This window comes from Cyprinus carpio, chromosome A18, assembly GCF_018340385.1.
Source record: "Cyprinus carpio isolate SPL01 chromosome A18, ASM1834038v1, whole genome shotgun sequence".
NCBI lineage: Eukaryota > Metazoa > Chordata > Actinopteri > Cypriniformes > Cyprinidae > Cyprinus > Cyprinus carpio.
Genome location: NC_056589.1, coordinates 22,744,643 through 22,756,789, shown reverse-complemented (window position 1 = coordinate 22,756,789; position 12,147 = coordinate 22,744,643). Strand labels below are relative to the sequence as shown.

General features: G+C 36.6%; 1 protein-coding gene across 1 annotated transcript in view; it reads right to left on the bottom strand.

Annotated features, from left to right (window-relative positions):
• The window catches only part of LOC109109913 (C-Maf-inducing protein-like), a 32,583-nt gene that overhangs the window by 3,880 nt on the left and 16,556 nt on the right, over positions 1–12,147 (bottom strand). Inside the window, exons 9-20 of the mRNA XM_019122933.2 lie at positions 9,879–9,983; positions 8,408–8,779; positions 6,486–6,551; positions 5,383–5,409; positions 4,432–4,480; positions 4,175–4,282; positions 3,956–4,072; positions 2,643–2,783; positions 2,329–2,376; positions 2,064–2,210; positions 1,664–1,769; positions 829–899 (exon numbers count right to left, since the gene is read on the bottom strand). Coding sequence (XP_018978478.2) covers positions 829–899; positions 1,664–1,769; positions 2,064–2,210; positions 2,329–2,376; positions 2,643–2,783; positions 3,956–4,072; positions 4,175–4,282; positions 4,432–4,480; positions 5,383–5,409; positions 6,486–6,551; positions 8,408–8,779; positions 9,879–9,983 — 1,357 coding nt within the window. The remainder of the gene's footprint in view (positions 1–828; positions 900–1,663; positions 1,770–2,063; positions 2,211–2,328; positions 2,377–2,642; positions 2,784–3,955; positions 4,073–4,174; positions 4,283–4,431; positions 4,481–5,382; positions 5,410–6,485; positions 6,552–8,407; positions 8,780–9,878; positions 9,984–12,147) is intronic.

Genomic DNA, 12,147 nt, shown 5'->3' with positions numbered 1-12,147 from the left:
GTGAACAAAACGCCTATACGATACAAAATTTGTGTGTATACAGCGAAACGTGTCTCCGTGTGGACGGGGCCTAAGTAATCATATATTTTTATTATCAATGTTAAAAACAGCCATGCTGCTTAAAATTGTTGTGGAAGCTATAATAATTTTTTTTTCAGGATTCTTTGATTAAGGCCGTGTTCACACGAACATGGTTATTTTTAAAACCGCAGTTTTTTCTACACGGTTTGGCCGTTCGTCCACACGCAAACGCAGAGCCAGGTCACTGAAACCGAATATTTTTGAAAACGTCTGCCAGGGTGAAGATTTTCAAAAACTCTGGTTGCAGTGTTATCGTGTAGACAGCGTAACCGGCGTTTTTGGCTTGTGACGTTGGAGCCAGCGCTGTTATCTCTGCCTACTGGAATCTTTTTCAGGCTTCTGATTGGCCAACATGGCTTCAACGGTAGTGATTATATCGCTACCTGCTGGCTTGGCATGCTCTTGACTGTGCATCATTCATGCGTTTGTGTTTTCATGTGGACGGAGATTTTTTTAAAAACAGAAGGAGGAAAAACTCAGTTCATAAAAATAGCCATGTACATGTGGACATGGCCTAATATAGAGTTTAAAAGAACAGCATTAACTTAAATGTTATTTTTTTGTAACAATTTTAAAATTTAATAATAAAAAAAAATCTTACTGACCCCAAACTTGAGAAATAGTGTACATTTAGTAGCTTCTGTATATTAAACTGAGATAGGAGATTTAACCCGTTTTTTTTTTTTTAAAGATTTATGACATCTATCCTAGCAGTCTGAGGGTCTGCTAGACTCATCATCCTCTTACCTTCAGGTCTTCATATGTGTCCGCTGTGAGTTTAGTACTGTTCATATTCAGGCTGCACAGGCTTTTCATTGCTGCAAGGAAAAGTTGCAATATTAATTATAATTATCCTACATGTTAATTAAAATAAACTATAAATGTGTCGGGACAAACACTAAATGTTCTTTACACTCAAAATAAACCACTTTATTGTTAAATGGATAGTTTAAATACTTAATTTTTAAAACTAAAAATTGTGCCATAATTTTATAGCCAAACAACAAGTAGATGGTTGTTTATATGGCTAAGCTCCAAAAAGAGCACCATTAAAATGGAGGTGTGAGCAGGTCTGACATCACTAATGGCAAAAACCACTAGTTCTTGCATGCTGTGACTGATTGTGACGTGGTAAATTTAAAAACACGGTCACGAATGACATTTGAGATCTAGAGTGGAGAGAAAGATTATTTGTCCACAATGACTATGGCTTCAAAAGACTTGGACTACAGTGCATGAGTCATATTTTATGATTCTTTGAAGCATGACAGTATAAATCATCCACTTTTTTCACGGTATTTGAAAAACAGAAGCTCTGACATTGTGTTCTCCTTTTGTGCTCCATAGAAGAAAGAAAGTCAGTCATACTGGTCTGGAATGACATGACAGAATTTTCATTTTTGGAAAATTCAACTATCCTTTTACGAAACCTCAAGCTTCACAAATGAATTATTACTAGCTTCGAACTGTTATAGGCTAGAAAATAAATCGCATCATTTTAAATTCAGAAACAGCTGTTTTTTTATTTAACAGTTCAGAATGAAAGTAGCTGGATATACAATTTATGTAAATGTGTTCTTACAGCTGAGGGAGAGCAGGCCAGCATCCGTGACTGGAGTCTCACACAAGTTCAAAACCTGCAGACAGGCCAGATGCTCCGATAGCAAACGGAGCCCAGCATCTCCAAACTAAAACACAGCAAAAACATAAATCAAGTCAATAAAACAGGGTTTTATTAAAGAAATGAATATTTCTATTCAGCAAGGATGCATTCAGTTGTTCAAAAGTAACAGTACAGATATATATAATGTTACACAAGATTCCTATTTCAAATAAATGCTGTTATTTTGAACTTTCTATTCATCATAGAATCCTAAAAAAAAATGCGTACAAAATCAGCATATAGCATATGTATACCGGCACATAGTGGAGATTCTCTGTGACTAAGGGACTGAGAATGGAATGAGCAGAAGAAAACAGACCTGGGTGGACCACAGGTTGAGCTGTTTGAGGGATGGCAGTTTGATGAGCTGTTCAGCACAGGCACTGGTGACGTTGGTGAACGCCAAGCTGAGGTTCTCCAGATTGCCAAAGGAACCAGAGCTCAGCAGACGAGCCAAGTCGGCATCCTAGAGTAAAAGAAAAGTGAGGAAAAAGCCTTGAGGAAGGATTTTTGGTAGTGTTTTACTAGGAAAACAACAGCATGGATGCAAGCAAATACATTGTTATTTATGCGAACACACTCACCGTCGATTTAGATGGCAGAGTGAGTCGAGTAGGGCCTCCTTTTCTTTGCTAAACAGAGAGAAAGAGATATCACTAATTCTGCAGTTTTTAGTTTAAACATCAGGTGGCACTTGAGAGTCAGCACTGTATACATAGGAAGCCTGTAAATGGGTCACTTCTGTCTTTTTGTGTTAATGGGAGCACAGCGTTAAACTAAAAGTCAGAGCTGGGCCTGTGACGGCAGTGATGACTGCATAATGACTGTATTATCAAAGCCTGCGCGTGGCAGTGAAAACGTCTCGGTGTTGATTTGTAAAATTGGTTTGTGCACTCACCAGTTCTTTAAGCTCCCTCTGTCTGTCGCACAGCTGCTCGTACATGCGCAGGCCGACCTGGGTGCTCTCCAAGGTGGAGATGATCTGTAGCTGAGTGTCCTTGTTCTCTATGATGTTGTACTCCAGCATCAAACACAGGATCTGCACGGCAGACACAAAGGGATCACTGCTATATCCTACATACCAGTTTCCCTGGAGTTTCTTGAACTCTCCACAGATAATGTAGTGAGCTGCCTTGCTGTCTACTTAGGCAGCATCCATTCAGAAATGGAAAGTGAATTAAAATTGCTGGATTTTGCCCCCAAATTTTTTTTATTTTAAGCTTTTATTTTATTTTATTTTTTTTACGTGACTATAGGGGCGAGTTTAACTGAAAATGGTTATACTACAACAATAGATAGTTGTGGAAAAAACTAAACAATGCAACAGTTTCTGCAGATGATTTTAAAGAAAACAAGAAATTTGCGGAAATTCACCAAACAACATTAAATATGACCACACCCTAATACCCAATAGGTTGATTTCAAAAGAATTTGACGTTAGTATGTTGCTAAGCTAACAAGTGCTACTCTAGTAAACACCAAAACATAGCGCATACAAATACCAGATGAAACAGTAAAATGTAGCATGACATTTTAATTACATTCTAATAATTACAACACATTCTAGGGTTGCCAAATCCACAAAGAATACACGCAGTCAGTCTATCGGCTCTCTGATCCACTTTACAGTTTATTCTAGTCTAGAACTGCCAACTCAGACTTATTCATTTAAAGTGATCACCCACCAGTTTTTCGGTTTTGTGTCATTTAGGGGCGATTTTAACTCAAATTTGTCATGCCACAACAATAAATGACTAAGGAAAAAAGCAACGGTTTCTGCAGATGGTTTTAGAGAAAATGGATTTAAATTGTAATAAAATGTGCTTAGAATTTCTGTCTGTACAAAAATACAGATGATTTAAAAAAGAATATGCAATTCTGCTTGTGGATATTTCAGTTTTAGTCTAGTTGTTAGATTTTACTCAAAAACATACATTAGTACCTTGTAAACACAACTTGGTTTCACAGAAAGTTGCATAATGCTTATTAGCAGATAAAAACTGCTAATTTTCAGTCTGCTCGTACCATTTTGTGTGCAGTATTCATCATATGGTCAGTGAACAGACTATGGGCGTTCTGTAGACGTGCCCTTAAAGGCTGAGACTAGCAAAACTAAGGCTTTTGGAAAAGGCTGAACCATCCAAGATGCCTAAAAATGTTACAAAAATGCTCACTACATTTCGGCTCAAAGCAACAGTCAGTCATATGTACCTCCACCATGGTCTGGTTCCCCCGCAGGGCCAAGAGCATGCAGGGTCCCAGTTTATTTTCAGCCAGCGACAGGAGAAATTTCTTCGTCTTGTAGCAGGAGCCCATGAGGATGTGGACCTGTGAGAACGAACAACATCAGACCATAAAAGTAGATATAGTGGCAGGACAAAAGACTAAACTAAATGAGACATCTCGTATTTCATACAAACACTTTCATACCATGCTAGCAAACAGCTCTCCGTCATCGTCGCAAGCTACGCCTCCCCCACCGCAGAGCTGTAACCACCCCCCTACCCCAAAAAGCACGCTGAGCAAACAGGAGTGGACCTGTGAGAGACACACTCATGAACATACATTTACAATGGCTGATGCTCAACAAAGCACTGTTTACCAAGTCTACTGTGGCAATATTAAGCAAGCATTCGATTGATACTCTAAGCCAAACAACACCCTTTCTGCACACTTTCCTGTCTCACCTCTTGTCTGGGATCTTCAGCAAACCTCTGAATGACATACTTCAGCTCTCTGTTAGAAAACCAAAAAACAGTGACCTGTTACATGACATGAAAAATGTCTCCGGGGCTTTATTTTAAACCTTCTTAAGTTATATTATAGCATTGGCTGAAATTTAATTCACTATTCACTGTTTATCTTAACCGAGACTTGTATTAGTATGATTTGTGTATTAATAAGTCAGACCATTTTTGTGCACTGGATGAACCAATTCACTTAAAAGATTCATTTTATGCAGAAGATTCATGATTCATTTCATGAAGCTGATTGAACTGTTCTACTTAATGCCAAGGAGATCTAGTGTGAATGTCAAAATTTTCACTAAATAATAACCAAGTATGTTCTTCAAAAGCTATAGTATGTTTTCAAAAGACTTCTGTAAAAACATTTCTGTAAAACCTAAGCACCCTCAAGTTATTTCATACAGGTTTGACAAAACATAAGTGTGAGAAAATGATGACCAACTTTTGAATTTTGTACGAACTGTCACTTCAGAGTTTCATAATGACTCACAACACTTTCAAAACTTTACAACAAATCTTCATTCTTTCATTATTTATACACCCTTATGTCGTTCCAAACCTGGAAGACTTACTTTCTTTTGTGGAACATAAAAGAAGATATTCTGAAAAATATTTTAACCTATTTTTTTTTTCTCTGTACAATGGATGTCAATGAGCTCCAGTGTTGTTTGGTTCTTCAAAATATTGTATGTTCCAAAATTCAAAGTCAGTCATACAGGTTTGGAATGACATGTAGGTCATGACAAAATTTAATCTTGGTCAACTATACGTTTAACCTTTCAACGTCAGCAAATCAGATTGTTAGTAACTGATATTTTTTAACTTAAAGTTTATTTAAGTGTCTCCCTAAATGGTTCTGTGTACATTAGAGGCAAAACCGATGTCACTTACTTTGTGAATTTGGCATGTGCGAGGGCCCTAGAGAGGAGAAAGCAAACAGAGAAAAACACAGACTTGACTCAGGCATGCAAAAAAGACAGTTGTCATTGCACATAATTACACAAGTTGCTTTCTGAGTCTATATGTAGGCGTGCTTGCCTTGACACGCATGATGATACAATTTCAAGTCATGTAAAGTCTGGGAGGACTTAATCAAATGTTTTGCATGTGTGTCATGAGTGCTCTGGGATGTGCCTGGCTGTTGTTAACTTTTTCTAATGAAGAGTGGAAGCTTGGCGTTGCGTACTAACGCAGGTGAGCCCTCCACCTGTGGCAACCGCAGGGCTCTGCAGAAGGCCTGTAATGATGGGCTCTGTCCTGCAGGGACAATTACAGGAGCCACAGAGGACCCAAGATGCCTTACCCAATACCCACAATCCCACTGCAGAGCCCTGCTGGGGCTATCCCACATCAGTTCTCTCCCCTGGACGCCATCCCCCGAGAGACCAGCCCACCGCACGTACACGGAGAGACCCTGGTATCATTATGTAGGCTACACATCCAAAACATTAATTCATATTTCACATACCCTACCGTTCAAAAGTTTAGAAATGGTGTGATTTTTTTTAAATGAAAAGTCTCTTATGCTTATCAAGGACACATTTATTTGATATAAAAACTGTAAAAACTATAATATTTAAAATATAACTATACTTTAAAAGAACTGTTTTCTAATTTAATATATTTTAAAATGTAATCTATTCCTTTAACCGCAAAGCTGAATTTTCAGCATCCATTACTGCAGTCTTCATTGTCACATGATCCCCTAAACAAAAAATTCATTCTAATATGCTGATCTGGTGCTCAAGAGGCATTACTTTTTATTATCAATGTTGAAAACAGTTGTCCTGCTTAATATTTTTGTGGAAATCAGGATACTTTTTCCAGACTATTTAATGAACAGAAAGTTCAAAAGAACAGCATTTATTCGAAATAGAAATCTTTTGTAACTATTTACTGAGTATAGAGTGAGCTGTGTGACATCTAGTAAGGCAAGTAAATGGTTAGAAAGAAAGTAACTGTGAGGAGGATGAGAGGGGAGTAAATGCCCTTACTCTTTCGGGAAGGGGATTGGTTGAAGCAGGCTGGCCAGCGCTGGTCTCCAGTCATCATAGTCTGATCTGTAGAGGGAAAATGCCAGAGGAGAAATTAGAGATTCAGAGGCAGGAAGAGCGAGAACTGGAGAAAATAAGAACCTTATGTAAGATCGGCCAGTGAAAGCTGAAACCTCAGAAGCTCTGCTGTGATCTGCAACCGGATGGTTCACAATAGGATCAGGTGAAGGTGGTAAAGCCTAAAAACAGATTCGGTTCAATGAATCTGTTATAAATATGCAGACTAGTTTAAGGTCACTTCTCAGTGTGATTATGGCTGAATCTGCTTTTTTTTATCTCCCAAACTGATAATTCATACACAATGTGGTACAATTACAGTGTTGGAGAATAACACATTTTCAGTAGCTCTGCTGTTCTTAAAATAGCATAGCATTTTCTGTAAGCTAATTGTTCCAAAATGAAGCAGTGTTGTGCAACAAAATGCTGTATTGCGCAGCCTTACAATGTACGAACAAACTCATCCACCTACAACCCACTTTCATTCTCACATAGCGCTGGATTGTTCAATCCACTTAAAGAAACAGGTGGTTCCGATCAGTTTTTCTGAATCAGTTTGTACAGCTAACTCCTCACTTAATCGTAGGGATGTAACAATTCACTCAACTCATGATTCGATTTACAATTTTTTTTTTTTTTTTACAAAATGAAATTTAAGACAAATTATAAACTAAATGTGTCCTTTTATTATTGCTTGGACAAAATGCTGCACATTTCTTTATGAAACTGAGATATAACACTATAATAATATACTAATATAGCACTTGCATATGCTCTTTTGTTGGTTTTGATCGCTTCTATTGTCCTCATTTGTAAGTCGCTTTGGATAAAAGCATCTGCTAAATGACAAATTTTAAATATAATGTAAATGTAAATAACAAAGCTACATTGAAATTTTAAAACAAGACCTAGATCAAATAAATAAGTAACACAAATAAAATAAATATCTTCATTTAAACAAAATAAGGCTTTCTCTTTGCTCTTTCCATTTAAAATTAGAGGCAGGCAACCACTGCATTTTAATCATGATCCAAACAAAGATGCTGCATACATGCAACATGAGCAGTTTTTAATCTAAATGAGATTGTATCATTTCGAAATTTTAAGCAAAAACAGAATGGTTTGACTTCAGTTTTGTGAAACTATACATAAAAATATCTGCATGAAAACAGCGGACGAGCTGAGTGAAATGCAAATTCATTCTCTGCCAGCAGGTGGTGCTTAAAGCGATTCCTTGGTTTCCACTGTAAACAAAGCAGTGCTGCACTTATGAACTTTAATATGCATTTTACAGAGGCAAGATGTAAAGCAAAAATACCATCTAAACTTTTCTAAAGACAGTAAGTTCCCTTCGGACATGCATTCATATAAACTACTACCCCTAAATAAATTTTGATTTGTTTAGCATCTCAACCGATTTGAATCCTCACATATATGAATCGATTTCAACTGGCTTGTGGTTAATCGTTACATCCCTACTTACTCCCTAATAATGTTCCCAGAATTCCCTGCATGTGGTTTTTTAACAATACTTGTTTTTTTTTTAGATACATGTATGTTTGTTTTTTTTTCTTTTTAATATTATTTAATTATCTAAAAGGGAAGCTTCGGCGTAGCTACTTGTTTACTTGCTGGTAACTTGTAGTGTAGCTAGCCACTTTTTTAAAATGTACTTTGGCAAGCTAAACAATTAAAATAAAATTAATTTAGCATTATTTATTTAAGGTCCTGTGATGATGCCAGCATTTACCTCTACCATGTGGGCAGGTCTGGCAGCCATTACTGCCAAAGGAAATTCTTAAAAATGGACAGAGGTGTCATTTTTATGGAATTGTAATAGAAAGATCCAGTGACGCCATACTCACAGCATTTTAAGGATGAGGGCGAAACATCCCAGCACTCTGTCGGCGTGAGCAGGCAGCTGAATGGACAGGGCATTGAGAGCGGGGCTGACCAGTAGACAGTCAATCAGGTTGGGCTCCCTGTCGCCTTCTGCGGGGGCCTTGTGCAGTGTGTTAGTGGTGTTGTTGTTGCGCTCCAGCTCTACCAGGATCTCGCTGGAATTGACGATGGAAGGTGGTGGTGAGAGGGGCAGGGCCGGGGGTGGGGACAGCGTGGTAGTCGGGGGTGGTATGGGCGGCTCGGGCCGCAGCAGGCGCAAAGGCATTGGCGGCTTCCTCTCACTTTGCTGCTGACAACCGTTTCGGATTTCCTTGAGACTGGGAGAGTTGTCCCGACTAATAGATAAAAGAATGAGATAAGACATATGCCACTTTCAACAAAATTTAACAACAAAATGTTATTTTTTTAAGGATACAGGATTAAAGGATTTTTTTTTGGTTGGGGGAACTATTAGATATATACCGTTCAAAAGTTTGGTTTTTGATTTGGTTGGTAAGATTATTTTTGCTTGTTTGTTTTTTAAAGTAGTCTCTTCAGTCCCCAAGGCTGTATGTATTCGATTGAAAATACAGTAAAAACTGCAATACTGTGAAATTTGGATAAAGCTTCTGCTAAATGCATTAATGTAATTATTACAATTTAAAAGATCTGTGAATGCATCCTTGCTGAATAAAATTATTAATGTCTTTAAAAGAATACTTTATACTTTAATACTACACTTCTCAACTTTTTAACAATCAACTTTTCTGAAGATTAAACTACTCGATAAACTGTCAATTTCTTGAGAAAGAAAAAAATATACTAATATTGCATTCAGAGTGTTTCAGGCACATTCCATGGAAATTTCCATATTTGCATGCAGTCATATACAAAACACCAGCTGTTTAATTTGCTACATGGCCACAGTATTTAAAAGATCTTATTTGACTAACAAGTAACTATGGGACATCTGATTCTGGTAGGATGACAAATGGAACACAGGATGAAAACATGTAAATGTGGACCTTTAAAATATTCAACTGTAGTTACGGAAATTTGTCAAAGGGCCGCTGGAGAGTGAATGAGAGAACTGAACGCAACAAAAAACAGAGGGAGCATTGCAAGGAAGCCTAGGGAGTAAGCTTTGACATTTCTCCCTCTCTTGAGTCTTTTGAATCATGGAAACTTTTCAAAATAGTTTCCTTATTTCTCTCAGGTCAGGTAAGGTGAGGTGAGACTAAAAATGTCACCACAGCTAAGTCACTGTTATGTGTCACAAAAAATACTGACCGATTAAAGCAGGTGGCAAAGAAAGCATGCATATTTAAGGACTATTTTAAAAAACAGGACATGGAGCCATGAAGTCAGCAAAAATGATTCAGAGAAATGTTTTGAGCTCAGGTCTCAAGGGTAAATTGCATCTCATGGGTTGGAAAACCAGTGAATTGGACGCACCTGTTGATGAATTCTTCGTAGCAAGAGTAGATGGCAGCTAGGCACACCGCTACAAGATTGGGGAGAACCCGAGGATGAGGGCACTGTCCAGTGGGACCGTGCATGCTGAAATCATAACATGTAAAAAAGGGTCAGGTTAGCACAGCTCCTGCGTCCAAACGCACAAAGAGTGACAGCGAAAAGAAAACAAAGCTGTAACAGGAAGTAAGTGCAGGGCTTGGTCCTAAATAGACCATTAAAATGACACAGTCTGATAGATAAAAGGATGTAAGGAGTTTGTGTACATATGAAGGCAGGGTTCGTACAGAAACTGCAAAATGAAATTCCAGGACTTATCAAGCACTACTTTTTTGGTTTTCAAGGACTAAAATCTTAGGACTATAATAAGAGAGATCTCACTTATCAAACAATATCGTTTTTATCTTTCAAAATCTAATAAACTAATAAAACAAAATGGATGCAATGACTGTGGAGACTTTAACATTTGAAAGGATATTATAGCAAAGTTATCACTTTCCTTATTCAAACTGATTTTTTTTTCATGAATCAGGCATGTGATCAGCTAGAGACAAAAAAAAGAAGGAAAATCTGACCCTGCCCCAAGCCACGCCCCCAGATAAGATATATCTTATATTGTAAAAATATATAATGTCCGGTAAAAAATAAAAAGCAGCATTTAATAATCATGATAACAATATATTATATTATAGTAAAGTATATAGAATTGTTATTATTATTAAAGTACGTGCAAAAAGTTTGGAAACATTACAGTTATTAATTTTGAAATAACTACATTCTGCTCATCAAAGCTGAATTTATTTGATCAAAATAAAGTAAAAAAACAAAACAAAAGTATTGTGAAATATTATTACAAATACAAAAAAAAAAGTTTTCAATTTGAATATATTTTAAAATGTAATGTTATTCCTGTGATGCAAGGCAGAATTCTCTTCATCATTACTCCAGTTTTCAGTGTCACATAATCTTTTAGAAATCATTAAAAAAAATTTGACTCTTAAGAAACATTTCTGATTATCAATGTTGAAAACAATTTTGCTGTTTCATATTTTGTGTGGAAACGATGATGCACTTTATTTTTAAGGATTTTTTGATAAATATAAAGTTTAATGAACAGCATTTATTTGCATTTATCAAATATATTAATTATATATTACACATTACATTATGAGGGTTGTCCCTCAGGAGGTCGGAAAATACCAAAAACCATATAAAAATCACATCCCTGATGAATATATTATTGACCTGAAGAATGAAAGCTGTATCACACACTTGGGAAATTATGAGCTACATCTCCGATTATCAACACTCGGTGTGTGACAATACACTAAGCTCACAAGATATACAGTTACTTGGTTCAATAGAATGAGACAATATTGTAAGTCTATTTTTAAGATTTATTTTTAAATGACAGAATATTTGTCTTTTAAATCACAAATCAAAACAATACGGTTGTATTTTGAAATTTTAACTAATCTAGGGCAGTAACTAATAATTATTTTGGTAATCAAGTAATCTACTGATTATTTTGACAATTGAGTAATCTGGTATTTTTAGTAATACAAATAGACCTAAGTGAAAACCAGGCTTTAGTATGACTATTTACATATAAACTAATGATGAGGCAATAATTGGTTCAAATAAAGTATCAAAACCAAGTAATTACATGGTTTTATTAAACAACACTGATAAAATAGGCCTACAAAATGTAATATACCTACATAAAATATGAACATAACCAACTTAAGTATATTATGTATTATAACAAATACTTGTAGAGGGCACCAACGGCCTGACGATGCTTCATTTACAGCATGCTTCAAGGACGTTTAAATCCATGTAATTTTAATATTTGGCCACCTGCAAACTCAGAGCGAGGGTTTGAACTTTTATTTTGAAATCGCGATGTACAACAAATCGCATATTTAGAAATATTGATGTATTCTCCTGTGTTGGCATATGTTTATAAACGACTTACGTAATAAATCTAATGATTTAACGCACACTGTTTTCCCAGGTGAGCGATAAGCAAACCAAATTCACAGCAGATGAACAGTTCGTGGACCGAGCTGCTGAGATGCAGACGTACTCCTCGGTGTAACACAAAACGTGTCAGACTTAATACGCGTTCCCAAATGAAACCCAAATGAACATCACATGCATTAAGAGACCGAACAATATAATGCAAGTACTATCAAAGGTTTAACCACAAACTCAACTTTATTCTGATATCGCGAGACCGCTTTTTACC